Source organism: Mustelus asterias, chromosome 8, assembly GCF_964213995.1.
Source record: "Mustelus asterias chromosome 8, sMusAst1.hap1.1, whole genome shotgun sequence".
Lineage (NCBI taxonomy): Eukaryota > Metazoa > Chordata > Chondrichthyes > Carcharhiniformes > Triakidae > Mustelus > Mustelus asterias.
In genome coordinates this window covers 11,887,897-11,908,677 of record NC_135808.1, presented here as the reverse complement: position 1 = coordinate 11,908,677, position 20,781 = coordinate 11,887,897, and the positions used below count along the sequence as shown (strand labels likewise).

At 49.9% G+C, this 20,781-nt stretch overlaps 1 protein-coding gene across 1 annotated transcript in view; it reads left to right on the top strand.

The window, feature by feature from the left end:
- Positions 1 to 20,781, top strand: part of LOC144497660 (uncharacterized) — a 156,309-nt gene that overhangs the window by 113,596 nt on the left and 21,932 nt on the right. Inside the window, 7 exon segments of the mRNA XM_078219103.1 lie at positions 784 to 1,045; positions 2,335 to 2,388; positions 2,390 to 2,853; positions 7,090 to 7,506; positions 11,773 to 11,951; positions 16,937 to 17,144; positions 17,770 to 17,857. Of these exon segments, the coding sequence (XP_078075229.1) occupies positions 784 to 1,045; positions 2,335 to 2,388; positions 2,390 to 2,853; positions 7,090 to 7,506; positions 11,773 to 11,951; positions 16,937 to 17,144; positions 17,770 to 17,857 (1,672 nt within the window).

The following is a 20,781-nucleotide window of genomic DNA, read 5'->3' as shown; positions in this document are numbered from 1 at the left end:
TTCATTAATACGTCCACAATATTCAAGTAAAAGGTAGTCAAAAGCTATCGATTGTCAAAAAATACCATCTGGTTCACGAATGTCCTTTAGGGAAGGAAATCTGCTGTCCTTACCTGGTCTGGCCTACATGTGACTCCAGATCCACAGCAATGTGGTTGACTCTCAAATACCCTCGGGCAACTAGGGATGGGCAATAAATGCTCACCAGCCAGCGACGCCCATGTCCCCACAGATGAATAAAAAAAAGAATGGTTTGCCTTCGATGGTTGAATGTTTGGTGGGCCGGGTAAGTTTGCAGTGAGGTCTGTCAGCCCACAGCACAGTGTGGTGTGCCAGGCTTTGCGAAGAGGCAACAGCAGCACCACATTTGATGCCAATGTTACAGCAAAAACAGTCAGAGGCACACTTTGTGTGCGTGTGTGTGTGTATGTGTGTGTGTGTGCGTGTGTGCACGCGGTGTGTGTGTGTGTGTGTGTATGCGTGTGTGTGTGTGCGTGTGTGTGTGTGTGTGTGTGTGTGTGTGTGTGTGTGTGTGCGTGCGTGTGTGTGTGTGTGTGGTTGACTCTCAACTGCCCTCCAAGGGAAATTAGGGATGGGCAATAAATGCTGGCCCATTGACGCCCATGACCCATGAATGGATAAAAATAAAATGGCCTCCTTTTGTGCCTTAACGACCCTCTGTTCCCCCGGATTCCCCCACACGCGAGGGAACCATTTCCTCCCATGTCCAGCCAATGGGATTGTTTTTCACACCTTGAACACCTCAATCACATCACCCCTCAGTGCGCCCGGGGACCACCAGCCGGGAATGGCATCCTGCTTGGGTCCTTTGCTTCCCCAGGCCTGGTTTGCTGTGTCATGCCCTTGCTCTCGTGTTTGGCCCATCGCTGCTCCTTCATCTTGTGCCCGCTGTGTCTCCCCGCTTCCCCCAGGCCGTCGCTGCGTGTCAGTCATCAACAACTGCAAATCCGGGCCCTGCCGGAACGGTGGCACCTGCGTCCTCACCGTCAACACGCCCTTCGGGTTCCTGTGCAAGTGCCCGCCGGTGAGTACCGTAAACCTCTCGCCATCCCCCTTCGCTGTGTCTTTGCCAGGGTTCCAGAGGGGTGGCACTGGGGGGGAGGGAGGGGGGGCAATAAACAGAGGAGGATCTGTGGATGTGTGATAGACCGGGGGGGCTGGAATTCCTCAGGGACTGGGGTGGGAGACAAGTGCCATGAGGAGGTGGGGGAGGAGGGACAGCTGGGTGGGTGGCGGGGGGGGGGGGGGGGGGGGGAGACCCCCCTCCTCCGCACTCAGGAAGATTGCAAAGGCCTCAGTCTGACTGGGGTTGCCCCCACTTCTGGGTGTTCCCTGGAAAAGGGTGAACACTCCAACTGCCTCATGCGAGGCTACATTCACAGGAAGAAGGAAGGTGGCACGGTGGCCTAGTGGTTAGCACTGCTATCTCACAGCGCCAGGGACTCGGGTTTTGATTCCCAGCTCAGGTCACTGTCTGTGTGGAGTTCGCACATTCTCCCCGTGTCTGCGTGGGTTTCCTCCGGGTGCTCCGGTTTCCTCCTACACTCCCAAAGATGTGCGGGTTAGGTTGATTGACCATGTTAAACTGACCCTTGTGTCAGGGGATCAACAGGGTGAATATGTGGGGTTATGGGACTAAGTGGGATTGTGGTTGGTGCAGACTCGATGGGCCAAATGGCCTCCTTCTGCACTGTAAGGATTCTATGATTCTAACTCCGAGGCTGGCAAATAGAATTCCCAATCCTGATTGGGCGGGGGAACTGGGTGAGGGGGGAGGGGTGACAGAGGGGGGAGAGGGGAGAGGGGGGAGAGAGGCGCGGCAGATGGGGCGAGTCAAGCGAAGAGGAAACCGGCGGCATAGTGGTAACGTCACCGGACGACTAATCGCGTGATCCCCGGCTAATGCCCTGGGTACGTGGGGTTCAAACCCCATCTTGGGGGCAATTTCAATTGGCTGAATAAATCGGGGCGATCAGGTTAATCTCAGTAAATGGTGACCATCAAACTATCACCGATATCATATACAGAAAAAATCTGGTCATCGGCCTGAACTCTACCACCTTGCCTGCCAGGGAATCGGCGGGGGGTGAGGGTCCCTCAACGGAAATCTCCGGTGACCTCGGGCGGGAATATCGGGTCTCGCCCAAGCGAGGCCCATAAAACCCCGCCCATTTACAGCACAGAGAGAGGCCCTTCAGCCCATCATGTCTGCGCTGCCCATCAAGCACCTATCCATTCTAACCCTGTTCTCCAGCACAGCTCTGTGAGAGTTCATGGAAGAATAATTCTTCTTTATGATGTTGTTGTTTCCAGGATTACAGCGGAGGAACGTGCGACAATTATAACTCCTGCAATGCCCGGCCCTGCCAGAAACGGTGGTGTTTGTGTCTCGGGCCGATGTGTCTGCCAGCCGGGCTTCTCGGGCACCGACTGTTCGGCCCCGAGGGGCGGCCGCTGCACGGTTGGCAGCTGCCGGAATGGGGGCACCTGCCTGGAGCGGGCCCAGGAGCCCCACACTGCCTGCCGCTGTCCCCCCGGCTTCCGAGGCCTGCGCTGTCAAAGCCCAGAGGCGGGCCGCAACCGCACGTTCGGAGCCCACTGCCCGGGCAGCCGCTGTGCCCACCGGGCTGGCGACGGCCGCTGCGACCTGGACTGCGACACCCAGGCCTGCGGCTGGGATGGGGGCGACTGCGCCGGCGACCCCTGGTGGAAGTGCCCGTTGGAGGAGATCTGCCAAGCCAGCTTCAAGGACGGCAAGTGTGACGAGGCCTGCAACAACATCGAGTGCCAGTTTGATGGTTTTGACTGCCAGGGGCAGCACGCCCAGTGCAAGTGAGCCAGCAACCTTCCCCTGAATGGGCAGGGGGGTGGGTGAGTGGGTGGGTGTGTGGGTAATGTGAAGAACCTGCCATTTAAAGCAAAGGGTATTCATTTAGACACTACTTCTCATCACTCTCCCAATCTCCCAAAGCACCATCTCCCAAAGCACCAAATCCATTGAATCATCCTTACAATGTAGTCAAGTGCGGCAGCCAATCTACGCACAGCAAGATCCCACCAACAGCACTGTGGTAATGACCAGCCAGATAAATAAACACAGCGGCAACAAAAGGCAGATCCAAGGCTAGGAATACTGCGGTGAGTAACTCAACCCCTGACTCCCCAAAGCCTGTCCACCATCTACAAGGCACAAGTCAGGATGGAATACTCCCCACTTGCCTGGATGGGTGCAGCTCCAACATCACTCAAGAAGCTCAACACCATCCAGGCAAATCTTGATTGGCAGCCCATCCACAAACATTCACTCCCTCCACCAGTGACACTGTAGCAGTAGTGTGCGCCATTTACAAGATGCACTGCAGCAACTCAGTCCTAAGACAGCACCTTTCAAACCCACGACCACTTCCATCCAGAAGGACACGGGCAGCAGATACATCGGAACATCACCACCTGGAGGTTCCCCTCCAAGTCACTCACCATCCTGACTTGGAAATACATTGGCCATTCCTTCGCAGTCGCTGTGTCAAAATTCTCCCTAACAGCACTGTGGGTGTACCTACACCACGTGGACTGCAGCGGTTCAAGAAGGCAGCTCACCACCACCTTCTGAAGGGTAATTAGGGATGGGCAATGAATGCTGGGCCTATCTGGCATGAATAAAAAGTATATAATTTGATTTTGACAATAATTGATGAAGGATGGACAGCCCTGATCTTTTGTGAATTGGGTTTGTGGAATATTTCATGATTACCTGAGAAAAACAGATGGTTTCTAGTCTGATTTAACCCTCTGTACCTCCCGCCGATATCTCTCTGTGCACATTGGCTGCCCCGTTTCATAGAATCAAAGAATTTTGACAGTGCTGAAGGAGGCCATTCGGCCCATCGAGTCTGCACCGACCACAATCCCTATCCCCGTAGCCCCACATATTTACCCCGCCATTCCCCCTGCCACTAGGGTTAATTTAGCACAGCCAATCCACCTAACCTGCACATCTTTGGAGTGTGGGAGGAAACCGGAGCACCCGGAGGAAACCCACGCAGACACGGGGAGAATGTGCAGACTCTGCACAGACAGTGACCCAAGGCCGGAATCAAACCTGGGTCCCTGGAGCTGTGAGGCAGCAGTGCTAACCACTGTACCACCCCGCCGACCCATTACATTAACCTAAATATTTCCGACATTAACACAATGACCACACATCAAAAAGTGCTTCATTGATGGTAACACGATTTGAAAGTGTGAGGCTATGCACTTTGGTCGGAAGAATCGAGGCATAGATTATTTTCTAAATGGGGAAAGGCTTCAGAAATCAGAAACACAAAGGGACTTGGGAATCCTGGTTCAAGATTCTGTGAAGGTTAACGTGCAGGTTCAGTTGGCAGTTAGGAAGGCAAATGCAATGTTGGCATTCATGTCGAGAGGGCTAGAATACAAGAGCAGGAATATATAAAACGAAAAGGAGTGGCAAAAATAAACATTGGTCCTTGAGAGGATGAGAAGGGGGATGTAATAACTGGAAATGAGAAAATGGCTGAGGCATTGAACAGGTATTTTGTGTCGGTCTTCACAGTGGAAGACACAAATAACATGCCAAAAATTGATGACAGGAAGGTTATGGCAGGTGAGGACCTAGAAACTATCATTATCATGACAGAGGTAGTGTTGGGCAAGTTAATGGGGCTAAAGGTAGACAAGTCTCCTGGTCCTGATAGAATGCATCCCAGGGTACTAAAAGAGATGGCGGGAGAAATAGCAAATGCACTAGCGGTAATTTACCAAAATTCGCTGGAATCTGGAGTGGTTCCCGCAGATTGGAAAACAGCAAATGTGACGCCACTGTTTAAAAAAGGAGGTAGACAAAAGGCAGGTAACTATAGGCCGGTTAGCTTAACTTCTGTAGTAGGGAAAATACTTGAATCTATCATCAAGGAAGAAATAGTGAGACATCTGGATATAAATTGTCCCATTGGAAAGACGCAGCGTGGGTTCATGAAGGGCAGGTCATGTTTGACTAATTTGGTGGAATTCTTTGAGAACATTACATGTGCAGTGGACAATGGGGAACCTGTGGATGTGGTGTATCTGGATTTCCAGAAGGCATTTGACAAGGTGCCGCACCAAAGACTGCCATATAAGATAGAGGTGCACAGTGTTACGGGTAATGTATTAGCATGGATAGAGGATTGGTTAACTAACAGAAAGCAAAGAGTGCGGGTAAATGGGTGTTTTTCTGGTTGGCGATCAGTGACTAGTGGTGTGCCTCAGGGATCAGTGTTGTGGACCGCAATTGTTTATGATTTTCAGAGATGATTTGGAGTTGGGGACCAAGTGTAGTGTGTCAAAATTCGCAGATGGCACTAAGATGGGTGGAAGAGCAAAGTGTGCAGAGGACGCTGAAAGTCTGCAAAGGGATAAAGATAGTCTAAGTGAGTGTGCGAGGGTCTAGCAGATGGAGTACAATGTTGGTAAATGTGAGGTCATCCATTTTGATAGGAATAACAGCAAAATGGACTATTATTTAAATGGTAAAAAATTGCAGCATGCTGCTGTGCAGAGGGACCTGGGTGTCCTTGTGCAGGAATCTCAAGGAGTTGGTTTGCAGGTGCAGCAGGTAATTAAGAAGGCAAATGGAATTTTGTCCTTCATTGCTAGAGGGATGGAGTTTAAAAACAGTGAGATTATGTTGCAGCTGTATAAGGTGCTGGTGAGGCCACACCTGGAGTACTGTGTACAGTTTTGGTCTCCTTACTTGAGAAAGGATATACTGGCACTGGAGGAGGTGTGGAGGAGATTCACTCGGTTGATTCCGGAGTTGAGAGGGTTGGCTTATGAGGAGAGACTGAGTAAACTGGTGCTATACTCATTGGAATTCAGAAGAATGAGGGGAGATCTTATAGAAACATATAAGATTATGAAGGGAATAGGTAAGATAGAAGCAGGGAAGTTGTTTCCACTGGCGGTGAAACTAGAACTAGGGGGCATGGCCTCAAAATAAGGGGAAGCAGATTTAGGACTGAGTTGAGGAGGAACTTCTTCACACAAAGGGTTGTGAATCTGTGGAATTCCCAGCCCAGTGAAGCAGTTGAGGCTACCTCATTGAATGTTTTTAAGGCAAGGATAGATAGATTTTTGAACAGTAAAGGAATTAAGGGTTAAGGTGAGTGGGTGGGTAAGTAGAGCTGAGTCCATAAAAAGATCAGCCATGATCTTATTGAATGGCGGAGCAGGCTCGAGGGGCCAGCTGGCCTACTCCTGCTCCTAGTTCTTATGTTCTTATGTACTGCTGAGGATGTATAAGGCTCTGGTCAGGCCCCATTTCGAGTATTGCGAGCAGTTTTGGGCCCCATACCTGAGGGAGGATGTGCTGGTCTTGGAGCGGGTCCAGAGGATGTTCACAAGAATGATCCCAGGAATGAAGGGTTTGTCATATGAGGAGCGGTTGAGGAGTCTGGGTCTATACTCGTTGGGGTTTCGAAGGATGAGAGGGGAATCTAATTGAAACTTACAGAATACTGAAAGGCCTGGATAGAGTGGACGTGGAGAGGATGTTTCCAATAGTGGGAGAGACTAGAACCCGAGAGCACAGCCTCAGAGTGAAGGGACAATCCTTTAAAATTGAGATGAGGAGGAAGTTCTTCAGCCACAGGGTGGTGAATCTGTGCAATTCATTTCCACAGAGGGCTGTGGAGGCCGGGTCATTGAGTGTAATTAAGAGAGAGATAGATAGGTTCTTGATCAATAAGGGGTCAAGGGTTACGGGGAGAAGGCAGGAGAATGGGGATGAGAATCATATCTGCCATGATTGAATGGCGGAGCAGACTCGATGGGCTGAATGGCCTAATTCTGCTCCGATATCTTATGGTCTTATGTAATGCCCTCAAGTGGTGAATGCCAACTTCTCGTGCCCTTCCTTGTCTCTGGCTCTTTCTCCATCTTTTCTTGCTTTCTTTTCCCTGTTTGTTCTCCCCTGCCCCCCACCCCCCCCCCCCCCCACCCCCCCCACCCCCCGCCCCCCTCCCCCCACCCTCCCCCGCCGTCTTTAACCGCCTGGCTTTGCCTCCGCAGCCCGCACTACGACATGTACTGCCAGCACCACTACAACGATGGCCACTGTGACCAGGGCTGCAGCTCGGCCGACTGTGGCTGGGACGGCATGGACTGCGCCCGTCCCGAGGCTCGGGAGCTGGCCGGCGACACCCTGGTGCTGGTGGCCTTCCTGGCCCCACACAAGCTGAGGGGCAGCCTCTCCAGCTTCCTGTGGAACCTGGGCCTGGTCCTCCATTCCACCGTGCGAGTCAAGAAGAGCCCGACTGGGGAGGACATGGTCTTCCCCTACCACGGGCGTGAGGACCTGGACAACCTGACCGCCTTGGTCTACAACATCAGTGCCCCCGGAAGGAAACGCACGGTGAGGGAGCTGGCGCGACATGAGGAGGAGGAGGGAGACGGGCCCAAGCATGGGGCAGAACGCGACGTCCTCGGGTAAGAACTCTGGTACAAATGGTTAACATTTATTGAGCAGCCAACCCATTAGCCTTGGGGAAGGTGCAATCATAGAATGATACCAGAACTCAGTGCGCATGAGGACAGAGGGAACAGTGTGAGACCAGATGAGGAGGGATGATTCCAGCGATGGCAGGACTGATCTATGAGGAGAGATTGACGAGGATAGGATTGTTTTCACTGGAGGTCAGACGAATGAGGGGGGGATCTCATAGAGACTTATAAAATTCTAACAGACAGGGTAGATGCAGGGAGGATATTCCCGATGGTGGGGGGAGTCCAGAACCAGGGGTCACAGTCTGAGGATTCGGGGGAGACCATTTAGGACGGAGGTGAGGAGACATTTCTTCACCCAAAGAGTGGTGAGCCTGTGGAATTCATTAGAACAGGGGGTAGTTGATGCCAAAACATTCAAGAGGTGGCTACATAGAGCACTTGGGGCGACTGGGATCAAAGCTTATGGGGAAAAAGCAGGATGGGACTATTGAGTTGGATTATCAGCCATGATTGTAATGGATGGTGGAACAGGCTCGAAGGGCCAAATGGCCTCCTCCTGCTCCTATCTTCTATGTTTCTCTGTTAAGGGGAAGTTCTTCAGCCAGAGGGTGGTGAATCTATGGAATTTATTACCACAGAAGGCCGTGGAGGCCAGGTCTTTTAATGTATTTAAGACAGAGATAGATAGGTTCTTGATTTCTAAGGGGATCAAAGGTTACGAGGGAGGAAGTGTTAGGTCTATTAAAAAGTATTAAAGTAGTCAAAACCCCAGAGCCAGATGGCATCTATCCCAGATTACTGAGGGAGACAAGGGAGGAAATCTTTGTTTCCTCGTTGGCCACAGGTGACGTCCCAGAGGATTGAAGGATAGCCAAATTGGCCCATTACTTAAGAAGGGTAGCAAGGATAACCCGGGTAATTATAGGTCAGTGAGCTTGACATCAGTGATCGTGGAATTGTTGGAGAAGATTCTTAGAGATAGGATCTATACACATTTGGAAATGAATGGTCCTGTTAGCGACAGACACGAGGGAAGTCATGTCTCGCTAATTTGATTGAGTTTTTTGATGAAGAGACAAAAATGATTGATGAGGGAAGGGTTGTGGATGTTGTCTACATGGACTTTAGTGAGGCACTTGACAATGTCCATCATGGCAGGCTAGTGCAAAAGATTGAATCACACGGGATCAAGGGTGAACTAGCTCAATGGATTTAGAACTGGTTTGGCCATAAGAAGACAGTGGAAGGGTGTTTTTCTGAATGGAGCTCTGTAACTAATGGTGTTCCACAGGGATCAGTGCTGAGACCTCTACTATTTGTAAGATATATAATGACTTGGAAGAAAACAGAGCTGGTCTGATTAGCAAGTTTGCGGATGATACTAAGATTGCTGGAGTTGTGGATAGTGATGAAGATTGTCAGAGAATTCAGCAGGATAAAGATAGGCTGGAAAATTGGGCGGAGAAATGGCAGATGGAATTTAATCCAGATAAATGCGAGGTGATGCATTTTGGTAGATCTAATGCAGGGGGGGAGCTATACAATAAATGGCAGAACCATCTGGAGTATAGACACACACGGATCTGGGTGTGCAAGTCCACAGATCCTTAAAGGTGTCAGCACAGGTGGAAAAGGTGGTGAAGAAGGCATATGGCATGGTTGCCTTCATCAGATGGGGCATTGAGTATATAAATTGGCAAATTATGTTATAGTTATCTAAAACATTGGTTCAGCCACATTTGGAATACTGCGTCCAGTTCTGGTCACCACACAACCAGAAGGACGTGGAGGCTTTAGAGGGAGTACAGGAAAGGTTTATCAAGATGTTGCCTGTATGAAGGGTATTAGCTATGAGGAGAGATTGAACGGACTGGGATTGCTCTCCCTGGAAAGACAGAGGCTGAGGGGTAACCTGATAGAAGTTTATAAAATTATGAGGAGTATAGACAGGGTGAACAGTTGGAAGTTTTTTCCCAGGGCAGAAATGACAATTACAAGGGGGCACAAGTTCAAGGTGAGGGGGGGAATGTTCAGTGGAGATGTGCGGGGAAGTTTTTTACACAGAGGGTGGTGGGGGCCTGGAACGCGCTGCCAAGTGAGGTGGTTGAGGCAGTTACATTAACGGCATTTAAGACTTATCTGGATAGACACATGAACAGACGGGGAATAGAGGGATACAGGCAGTTGGTCTAGATAGGACAACGTGATCAGCGTAGGCTTGCTTGTTCCTGTGGTGGACTGTTCTTTGTTCTTTGTTCTTTGTACTCAGACTTCCAAGTTTTAATTACTTGTGCACAAGGGTGAACACAATACAGCGCAAAGCATTGCAAGGTGTTCTGTTGATTTGTACAGAAAATGTAACAGTTATATTTCACTGTGTCTTGTTTTTTGCAAATTTGTTGTTGAAAGGGTCTTACTTTCCACCCTGTGGCCAAGGCTGGAAACAATGTTCCTGGAACTAACATAAGGTTTAGAGTAGTCACTTATCTTGAGTATGTAAGCACTGTCCTCACTCAAGGCCTTGCTGGCTAATAATCATTTTCCATCACTTAACAGAATTGTTTGTCATAACTTAATTTCCACAATTGTTGTAACATAATTTTTCCAAACCAGCACCTGCAATTTTTAACTGCTTTTAACTATAGTTTCACTAAATTTATTTCAAGTGAGCATCCTTAATCTTGAAGAACAAAGTGAATTAAATATTTGGCCATTGCTGTAATTACAACTTAATTTCCATAGTGATGAGTCTGTGAATTCATTGCCACAGAAGGCTGTGGAGGCCGGGTCATTGAGTGTATTTAAGAAAGAGATGGATGGGTTCTTGATTGGTAAGGGGATCAAAGGTTATGGGGAAAAGGCGGGAGAATGGGGTTGAGAGACATATCAACCATGATCGAATGGCGGAGCAGACTCAATGGGCCAAATGGCCTAATTCTGCTCCTATATCTGATGGTGACCTGGCCCAGCAGGCCTGTTCCACCAATTGAAACAATCATGACTGGACCTGTACCTCAAGATGTGGAGATGCCGGCGTTGGACTGGGGTAAACACAGTAAGAAGTCTCACAGCACCAGGTTAAAGTCTAACAGGTTTATTTGGTAGCAAAAGCCACTAGCTTTCGGAGCGCTGCCCCTTCGTCAGGTAAAGAGAAAATACGCACCTGTTTAACCTGTGCTTAATGCTCTCTCCACTCACATTGTCTGTACCTTTAAGACTTGATTACCTGTAAAGACTCGCATTCCAACCATTATTTTGTAAATTGAGTTTGTGTCTTTATATGCCCTGTTTGTGAACAGAACTCCCACTCACCTGATGAAGGAGCAGCGCTCCGAAAGCTAGTGGCTTTCGCTACCAAATAAACCTGTTGGACTTTAACCTGGTGTTGTGAGACTTCTTACTGCCTGTACCTCAACCCCACCTTCCCAGATTATTCCCCCATCTCTTTAATTAATTTAGGACAGGGAGGCGATGGCCTAGTGGTATTATTCCTAGACTATTAATCCAGAAACTCAGCTATTGTTCTGGGGACCTGGGTTCGAATCACGGCAGATGGTGGAATTTTAATCGAATTTCTTTTTAAAATCTGGAATTAAGAATCTACTGATGACCATGAAAACCTTGTTGATTGTTGGAAAAACCCATCTGGTTCACCAATGTCCTTTGGGGAAGGAAATCTACCATCCTTATCCAGTCTAGCCTACTACAGGGATTTCAGGAGAATCCCCTTTACCCAGAGTGTGGTCGTGGAGAGGCGATGGCCAAGTGGTATTATCGCTGGACTATTAATCCAGAAACGCAGCTAATGTTCTGGGGACCCAGGTTCGAATCCTGCCATGGCAGGTGGTGGAATTTTAATTGAATTTTTAAAATAATCTGGAATTAAGAATCTACTTATGACCATGAAACCATTGTCGGAAAAGCCTATCTGGTTCACTAATGTCCTTTGGGGAAGGAAATCTGCCATCCTTACCCGGTCTGGCCTACAACAAGGAGTTCAGGAGAATCTCTTTTACCCAGAGTGTGGTTACAGTGTGGAAGTTGATGCCACATCAGGTAACTGAGGTGAATAATATGATATGTATTGAAGGGGGAGGAAGAACTAGGAAGGCGCATTGAGAGGGTGAGAGAGAAGAGGGTGGGATCAGGTTCACGTGGAATGGGCATGGACAATTTGTGCCTCTTTCTTTGACGTAAAGACTCTGTCACAGTGATCTTCACCTCTGTTGTCTCTCCCTCGAATGGAAGGTGCATCATATTCGTGGAGATCAACTTCCAGCCCTGCCTGGCGACCTATGCGGCCTGCTTCCCCACCGTCCAAGATGCCGCTGCCTTTGTCGCTGCGTTGGCATCTTCCGAGAACGGCGGTCAGGAGTTCCCCTTCCCGCTGCAAGCTGTTGCCGTGGTTCCTGAGAAAGGTAAGTCAGGTCTCTAAACTGCACCCCTTCCCCGCCGCCCCCTTCCCATCGCGCGTCACTGTCCGAATGGGTCCGCTGATTCCCACGACCATTCCGTTTCTTTTTTTTTAAATCCCTACAGCCCATCGAGTCAGCACCAACCACAATACCGTCCAGGCCCTACCCCCACATTTACTCCAGCTAGTCCCCCTGACACTAAGGGGCAGTTTTAGCATCGTCAATCCATCTAATCCGCACATTTTTGGACTGTGGGAGGAATCCGGAGCGCCCAGAGGAAACCCATGCAGACACGGGGAGAATGTGCAAACGTCCACACAGACAGTGACCCAAGCCGGGAATCGAACCTGGGTTCCTAGCGCTGTGAGGCAGCAGTGCTAACCACTGTGCCGCCCTTCCTCCTGTTTTCCTCCCCCTCTCCCAGTCTGTCTGGAGTTACGCCAACCCTTGTAGGCGTGGCTTGGTGCTTGTCCCTTGAAGGGCAACACAGCAGAGTAAGGGTCAGGGTGAACTAGGTTAGGGAACGGAGGAACATTCTGTCTAATTGCCTTTGGAGCAGGATGTTTTCTCAGGGTTAATGTTTGGGGCAGGCTCCAAGATAGAGTCTGTGGAATTAAGGGTTATGGTGAGCGGCCGGGTAAGTGGAGCTGAGTCTATGAAAAGATCAGCCATGATCTTATTGAATGGCAGAGCAGGCTCGAGAGGCCAGATGGTCTATTCCTGCTCCTAGTTCTTATGTTCTTATGTTATGAAAGTCTAGTGAAAGAGTTTGGTGATTGTCCCTTGTAGGGCAACACAGCGGAGTAAGGGTCAGCTGGTCTGGGTGACCAATCGGGACTCAGAGTGGGGAATCACCGCAGGGGGAGGAGTTCTCACAGTGCGGAGGTATTTTAGAATTAGCTGCCAACATGCTGCTCGACATGACTTGTTAATAAATCCTTTTTTGTTCAGTAATGAAGTCCCTGAGAGTACACCACTACAAAGAGGGATAATCTTCTCCCAGGCTCTCTTACAATCTTTAAACTACTTTTGCCAATGTGAAGATTGCAAATGCACAACCTGATGACAAAACCAATAAAAGAGGGTCATAGGGTATACAGCGCAGAAAAAGTCCCTTCGGCCCATCATGTCCATGCTATCCAAAGACAAGCCACCCAACTATTCTAATCCCGTTTTCCATCACTTGGTCCCTAGCCTTGTATGCCTCGGCACCGCAATTGCACATCTAAACACTTCTTCAATGTTATGAGGCTCTCTGCCTCCACCACTCTTTCAGGCAGTGAGTTCCAGACTCCCACCATCCGGGGGAGTGGGAGGTGAAAAGGTTTTTCCTCATATCCCCTCTAAATCTCCTGCCCCTTACCTTAAATCTATGCCCCCTGGTTATTGATCCTTCGTCTCACAACACCAGGTTAAAGTCCAACAGGTTTATTTGGTAGCACAAGCCACTAGCTTCCGGAGCGCTGCTCCTTCATCAGGTGAGTGGGAGTTCTGTTCACAAACAGGGCATATAAAGACACAAACTCAATTTACAAAATAATGTGTAGATATGCGCGATCTTCTTGGAGATCCTCTCCACTTGGAGCCGGCAGTTTGCGGTGTCGATGGTAGCCATGATGTGGAGATGCCGGCGTTGGACTGGGGTAAACACAGTAAGAAGTCTCACAACGCCAGGTTAAAGTCCAACAGGTTTATTTGGTAACTCAAGCCACTAGCTTTCGGAGCGCTGCTCCGAACAGAACTCCCACTTACCTGATGAAGGGACAGTGCTCCGAAAGCTAGTGGCTTGTGCTACCAAATACACCTGTTGGACTTTAGCCTGGTGTTGTAAGACTTCTTACTGTGTTTACCCCAGTCCAACGCCAGCATCTCCACATCATTGATCCATCCACCAAGGAGAAAGCTTTCTTCCTGTCTATTCTATCTACGCCCCTCATCATTTTCATAGAATAGAATCAGAGAATCCCTACAGTACAGAAGGAGGCCATTCGGCCCATTAAGTTTGTACCGACCACAATCCCACCCAGGCCCTATTCCCATTTACCCTGTCAATCCCCTTGACACTAGGGTCAATTTAGCACAGCCAATCCACCTAACCCGCACATCTTTGGACTGTGGGAGGAAACCGGAGCACCCGGAGGAACCCATATTGACACAGGGAGAACGTACAAACTCCACACAGACAGTGACCTGAGGCCGGAATTGAACCCGGGTCCCTGGCGCTGTGAGGCAGCAGTGCTAACCACTGGGCCACCATGTCGCCTCAATTTATACGTCTCAATCATGTACCCCTCTGTCCCCTCTGCTCCAAGGAAAACAACCCCAGTCTATCCCAGGACGGAACAGTCAATTACTAGGGGGCATGGGTTTAAGGTGCGAGGGGCAAGGTTTAAAGGAGATGTACGAGGCAAGTTTTTTACACTGAGGGTGGAGGGTGCCTGGAACTCGCTGCGGGGGGGAGGTCGTGGAAGCAGATACGATAGTGACATTTAAGGGACATCTGGACAAATACATGAATAGGATGGGAATAGAGGGTTATGGTGCCCGGGAGGGTTTTATTTCAGACAGGCAGCATGGTCGGTGCAGGCTTGGAGGGCCGAAGGCCCTGTTCCTGTGCTGTAATTTTCTTTGTTCTTTGTTCTAGCCAATCTCTCTTCATAACTAAACCTCTCCAGCCAGGGCAACATCCTGATAAATCTCCTCTGCACCCATTCCAGTGCTATTACATCCCACCTATAACGTGGATTCCAGAACTGCGCGCAATACTCTAGCTGTGGCCTCACCAGAGTTTTATACAGTTTCAGTATAACCCTTCTGTTCTTATACTCTGTGCCTCGGTTAATAAAGTGAAGTGTACCATATCCCTTCTTAGGCACTTTATCCACCTGTCCTGCTGCCTCAGGGACTGGTATACATTCACACCAAGGTCCATGTGATGCTCGATGCTTTCCAGGGTCCTGCCGTTCTTTAATATGTTCCCTTACCTTGTTTCTCCTGCCCAGTCTTATCCGGATTGAGTTCCATTTGCCACTGATCGGCCCATCTGACCAGCCCGTCTTTATCCTCCTGTAATCTAAGGCTACCCTCCTCACTATTTACCACCCCACCAATCATCTCCAAACTTACTGATCAACCCCAGGACATTAACACCATTCTCTCGGTCAAGCAGTGGAGGCATCGGTTGGATTTGTGGGGGCAAATCTTCCCGTCCCGCCTACCACGGGAATCGGAGTGGGCAAGGGGCGGACCTTGGAAAGATCCCTTGACCTTGGGCAGGATTTTCCAGTTTCGGGGCGGGCGCTGATGGAAAATCCCACCCATGTATTCGCAAACAACAGCAAGTAGAAGGGCGGAATGGGAACAGCACAGAAAGAGGCCATTTGGCCCAATGTGTCTGCGTCATGGGAACATGTGTGAGAGTCACTCTGAGAATCCCATTGCTCTGCCCTTTCTCTCTAACGTGGCTTTTATTTTTCCTCTTCAGTTCATTTATTTATAAATCGTAGCAAACAGTCTTGTGAGAGGAGCAGATTTATTTATCTTGCGAAATACAGTCAGTGGAGGTTAGTAATACACACGGTAGCTCAGTGGTTAGCATTGCTGCCTCACATCACCTGAGACCCGGGTTCGATTCCGGCCTCGAGCCATTGTCTGTGTGGAGTCTGCACGTTCTCCCCGTGTCTGCGTGGGTTTCCTCCGGGTGCTCCGGTTTCCTCCCACAGTCCAAAGATGTGCGAGTTAGATTAATTGGCAAGGTTAAATTGCCCCTTAGTGTCAGGGGGATTAGCAGGGTAAATGTGAGGGGTTATGGGAATCGGGCCTGGGTGGGATTATGGTCAGTACAGGCCATATCCCTGTAACCCCATGTATTTACCCCACTAACCCCCTAAACCTAGACATCTTGGGGCTGGGGTGGCAGGGTGGCACAGTGGTTAGCACTGCTGCCTCACAGTGCCAGGGACCCGGGCTTGATTCCCGGCTTGGGCCACTGTCTGTGTGGAGTTTGCACATCCTCCTCGTGTCTGCGTGGGTTTTCTCCGGGTGCTCCGGTTTCCTCCCACAGTCCGAAAGACGTGCTGGTTAGGGTGCACTGGCCATGCTCAATTCTCCCTCAGTGCACCCGAACAGGCGCCAGAGTGTGGCGACTAGGGGATTCTCACAGTAACTTCATTGCAGTGTTAATGTAAGCCTACGTGTGACACTAATAAATAAACTTAAAACTTAAATTTAAATCATAAAAGGTGTAAAATTGACTCTTGCCGTGATTGGAAGGGACATTATGCAGTCATCCCAGCTCCAGGTGAGGCTTTTTGAGTTTGATTAGATTTATTATTGTCACATCTTAGAATTATACAATCCCTGCAGTGCAGAAGGAGGCCATTCGGCCCATCGAGCCTGCACCAACAACAATCCCACCCAGGCTCCTGTATCCCCGTAACCCCACATATTTACACCGCTAATCCCCCTCACCTACGCAACCTGGGGCAATTTAGCACGGCCAATGCACCCTAACCAGCACGTCTTTCAGACTGTGGGAGGAAACCGGAGCACCCGGAGGAAACCCATGCAGACACGGGGAGAATGTGCAAACTCCACACAGACAGTGACCCAAGCCGGGAATCGACCCCATGTCCCTGGATCTGTGAGGCAGCAGTGCTAACCACTGTGCCACCGTGCCGCCCACATGTATTAGTGCACAGAGAGTATTTTTTCTTGTGCGCTATACAGCCAAAGCATACCGTACATAGAGACGGAAATGAGAGAGTGCAGAATGTAGTGTTACAGTCACAGCTAGGGTGTCGAGAAAGATCAACTTAATGCAAGGTAGGTCCATTCAAAAGTCTGACAGCAGCAGGGAAGAAGCTGTTCTTCAGTCGGTTGGTACGTGACCTCAGACTTTTGTCCTACACGCTGCCACCATGGATGAATTGAGCTGGAACGGGGGGCGGTTAATGTGCCCCATCGTGCTACTTCTGATCCTTCTCTTTTAACTGCAGGACCTGGTTCGTTTCCGTGGGAACTGATCGGCGTGTCGCTGGCCGTCCTCTTTGCCGTCGTCCTGGGAATCTTCGTCGGCATTCACATCGCCAAGAAGCCGAAACGCAAGCGGGGCCCCCTCTGGCTGCCCCCGGGATTCGTCCCGAGTAAGGAATCCAAGAACTACAAGAGGAGGGAGCCGGTGGGGGAGGATGCCATCGGGATGAAGTAAGTTTGAGGAGAGGGAGGTGAAGGGGTGGCTGGGGGAGTGTTCGGGATGGCACGGCGGTGGGATCACACTTCCCGCTGGGTAAAGCAGAGAATCTGGGGACGGTGATGTGACGGTAATGTAACTTCACGAGTAATCGCGAGGTCTGGACTAACATAGGCGTTCAAACCACACCCCGGGCATAACTCTCTTCCACCTTCTTCCGTCGGGAGAAAGATATAGCCAATGAACCTAACCAGCACGTCTTTCGGGTTGTGGGAGGAAACCGGAGCACCCGGAGGAAACCCACGCAGACACGGGGAGAATGTGCAGTCTCCGCACAGACAGTGACCCGAGCCGGGAATCGAACCCATGTCCCTGGATCTGTGAGGCAGCAGTGCTAACCACTGTGCCACTCTGCATGTCCCTCCACTCCACCAATTCCATGAAGCCTACTTTGATGCCAAGATTGCATTGGCCAGTGTCTTCGATTGTAACTCAGTCTCAATCTGAGAGAGGTGGAGAAAGGTGACAGTGCGGAAGGGGGTGCAGGGAGGTGGGGGGGGGGGGGGGGGGGGGGTGAGGAATTCCACATACTTATTATGTGACGGGAATTTCTGACCCAGCTTGTGTTCTTTCTCCCAGGATCCTGAACCAGGAAACTGACTGTGAAGATGATGAAGACAATCAGAATTCCCTAGTGGAAGTTCCACCCAGCACCAAGAAATCCAAGGTAATGAAGAACACACAAGCTTAAGGAGAGATCGAATCAAAGTGATCACAATTGTGAAGGATTTTCTCTGAGCAAATAATCTCCATTGGTCGGGAGGTCTGTAACCAGAGGACACAGAGTTAAGATGATCTGCAAATTTATCGGAGTTCTTCTGAGGATGTAACTAGGAGGATAGATTAAGGGGAACCAGTAGATGTAGTATATTTGGATTTCCAAAGGCATTCGATAAGTGGGATAAGGACTTATGGAGTTGTGGGGGATGATATATTACCATGGATAGATGATTAGTTGATGGACAGGAAGCAAAGTGTAGGCATAAATAGGGCATTTTCACATTGGCAGGCTGTGGGATGGCACGGTAGCACAGTGGTTAGCACTGCTGCCTCACCATGCCAGGGGCCCAAGTTCGATTCCCGGCTTGGGTCACTGTCTGTGTGGAGTGTGCACGTACTCCGTGTGGGTTTCCTCCGGATGCTCCGATTTCCACCCACAGACCAAAATTCGTGCTGGTTAGGTGCATTGGTCATGCTGAACTCTCCCTCAGTGTACCCGAACAGGCACTAGAGTGTGGGACTAGGGGATTTTCACAGTAACTTCATTGAGGTGTTAATGTAAGCCTACTTATGACACTAATAAATTATCTAGTGGAGTTCTGAAAGGGGCCTCAGATAATTACACTCAATATTTTTTTTATTCATTCATGGAATTGGGTGTCACTGGCCGGCCAGCATTTATTGCCCATCCCTAGTTGCCCTTGGAAAGCAGTTGAGAGTCAACCACATTGCAGTGGCTCTGGAGTCACATGTAGGCCAGACCAGGAAAGGACAGCAGATTTCCTTCCAGCATTGGATGGGATTTTCCGACAATCGATGATGGTTTCGTGGTCATCGTTAGATTCTTAATTCTAGGTTTTATTTAGTCTAATTCAAATGCCATCTTCCGCAGTGGGATTCGAACCCAGGTCCTCAGGACATTAGCTGAGTTTCTGGATTAAGAATCTAGTGATAATACCACTAGGCCGTCGCCTCCCCATATCAATGATATAGATGGAGAAATAAAGAGTAATGTATCTAAGTTTGCTGACATACAAAGCTAGTTGGGAATGCAAGCTGTGAGGAGGAAACAGAGGCAATAAAGAGATATAATCAGGTTAAGCGAGTGAGCAACACGGTGGCAGAGGGAGAATAATGTGGGAAGGTGTGAGGTCTGAGGAAGGACGTTCTTGCAGCCAATGTTTACCAGGCTGATTCCGGGTACTGATGTATGAGGAGAGATTGACAGATTAGGATTGTTTTTGCTGGAGTTCAGGCGAATGAGGGGGGATCTCATAGAGACTTACAAAATTCTAACAGGACTTGACAGGGTAGATTCAGGGAGGATATTCCCAATGGTGGGGGAGTCCGGAACCACAGGTCACAGCCTGAGGATTCGGGGTAGACCATTTGGGACAGAGATGAGGAGACATTTCTTCACCCAAAGAGTGGTGAGCCTGTGGAATTCATTACCACAAGAAGTAGTTGATACCAAAGCATTGAATATATTCAAGAGGCGGCTGGATATAGCACTAGGGGCGAATGCGATCAAAGGTTATGGGGAGAAAGCAGGATGAGGCTATTGATTTGGACGATCAGCCATGATCGTGATGAATGGTGGAGCAGGCTCAAAGGGCCGAATGGCCTCCTCCTGCTCCTATCTTTATGTTTCTATGGTTCTATGTTATTCACAATAGTGAAAAGCAGAGTATATTTAATTGCAAGAGAAGGTGCTGTGGGAAGGGGATGAGGGAATTGGGGTGATGATGGAGTGGACCAGGATGTCACGGGGGGAGTTGTGGAATGCTGACAGTCGGTGGGGGGGATGTTGGAGTTGGCGGAAATGGCGGAGGATCATCCTTTGACTGCAGAGGCTGGTGGGGTGAAAGGTCGTTACAGCTGATGAAGTACGTTGGTAATGATTATAATGTTGGAAATGCAGCAACTAACTTGCAAACCGGTTCCCACAAAGAGCGATGTGATGATGACCAGATAAGCTGTGTTTTATACGATTGTCTGAGGGATCCGTATTTGACGGGACGTGAGGGTAGCTCCCTAAGCCTTCTTCAAAACAGTGTGGCGCGATCACCCAGGAGGGCGCACGGGGCGATCAGTTCAAGATGTCATCTGAAACATGGTACCCTCTGACAGTGTGGCACTCCCTCAGTACTGACCCTCTGACAGTGCAGCACTCCCTCAGTACTGACCCTCTGACAGTGCTGCACTCCCTCAGCACTGACCCTCTGACAGTGCAGCACTCCCTCAGCACTGACCCTCTGACAGTGCAGCATTCCCTCAGTACTGACCCTCTGACAGTGCGGCACTCCCTCAGCACTGACCCTCTGACAGTGCGGCACTCCCTCAGTACTGACCCTCTGACAGTGCGGCACTCCCTCAGTACTGACCCTCTGACAGTGCAGCATTCCCTCAGTACTGACCCTCTGACAGTGTGGCACTCCCTCAGTACTGACCCTCTGACAGTGCGGCGCTCCCTCAGTACTGACCCTCTGACAGTGCAGGAGCAGCACTCCCTCAGTACTGACCCTCTGACAGTGCAGGAGCAGCACTCCCTCAGTACTGACCCTCTGACAGTGCAGGAGCAGCACTCCCTCAGTACTGACCCTCTGACAGTGCAGCACTCCCTCAGTACTGATCCTCTGACAGTGCAGCACTCCCTCAGTACTGACCCTCTGACAGTGCAGCACTCCCTCAGTACTGATCCTCTGACAGTGCAGCACTCCCTCAGTACTGACCCTCTGACAGTGCAGCACTCCCTCAGTACTGACCCTCTGTCAGTGCGGCACTCCCTCAGTACTGACTCTCTGACAGTGCAGCACTCCCTCAGCACTGACCCTCTGACAGTGCAGCACTCCCTCAGTACTGACCCTCTGA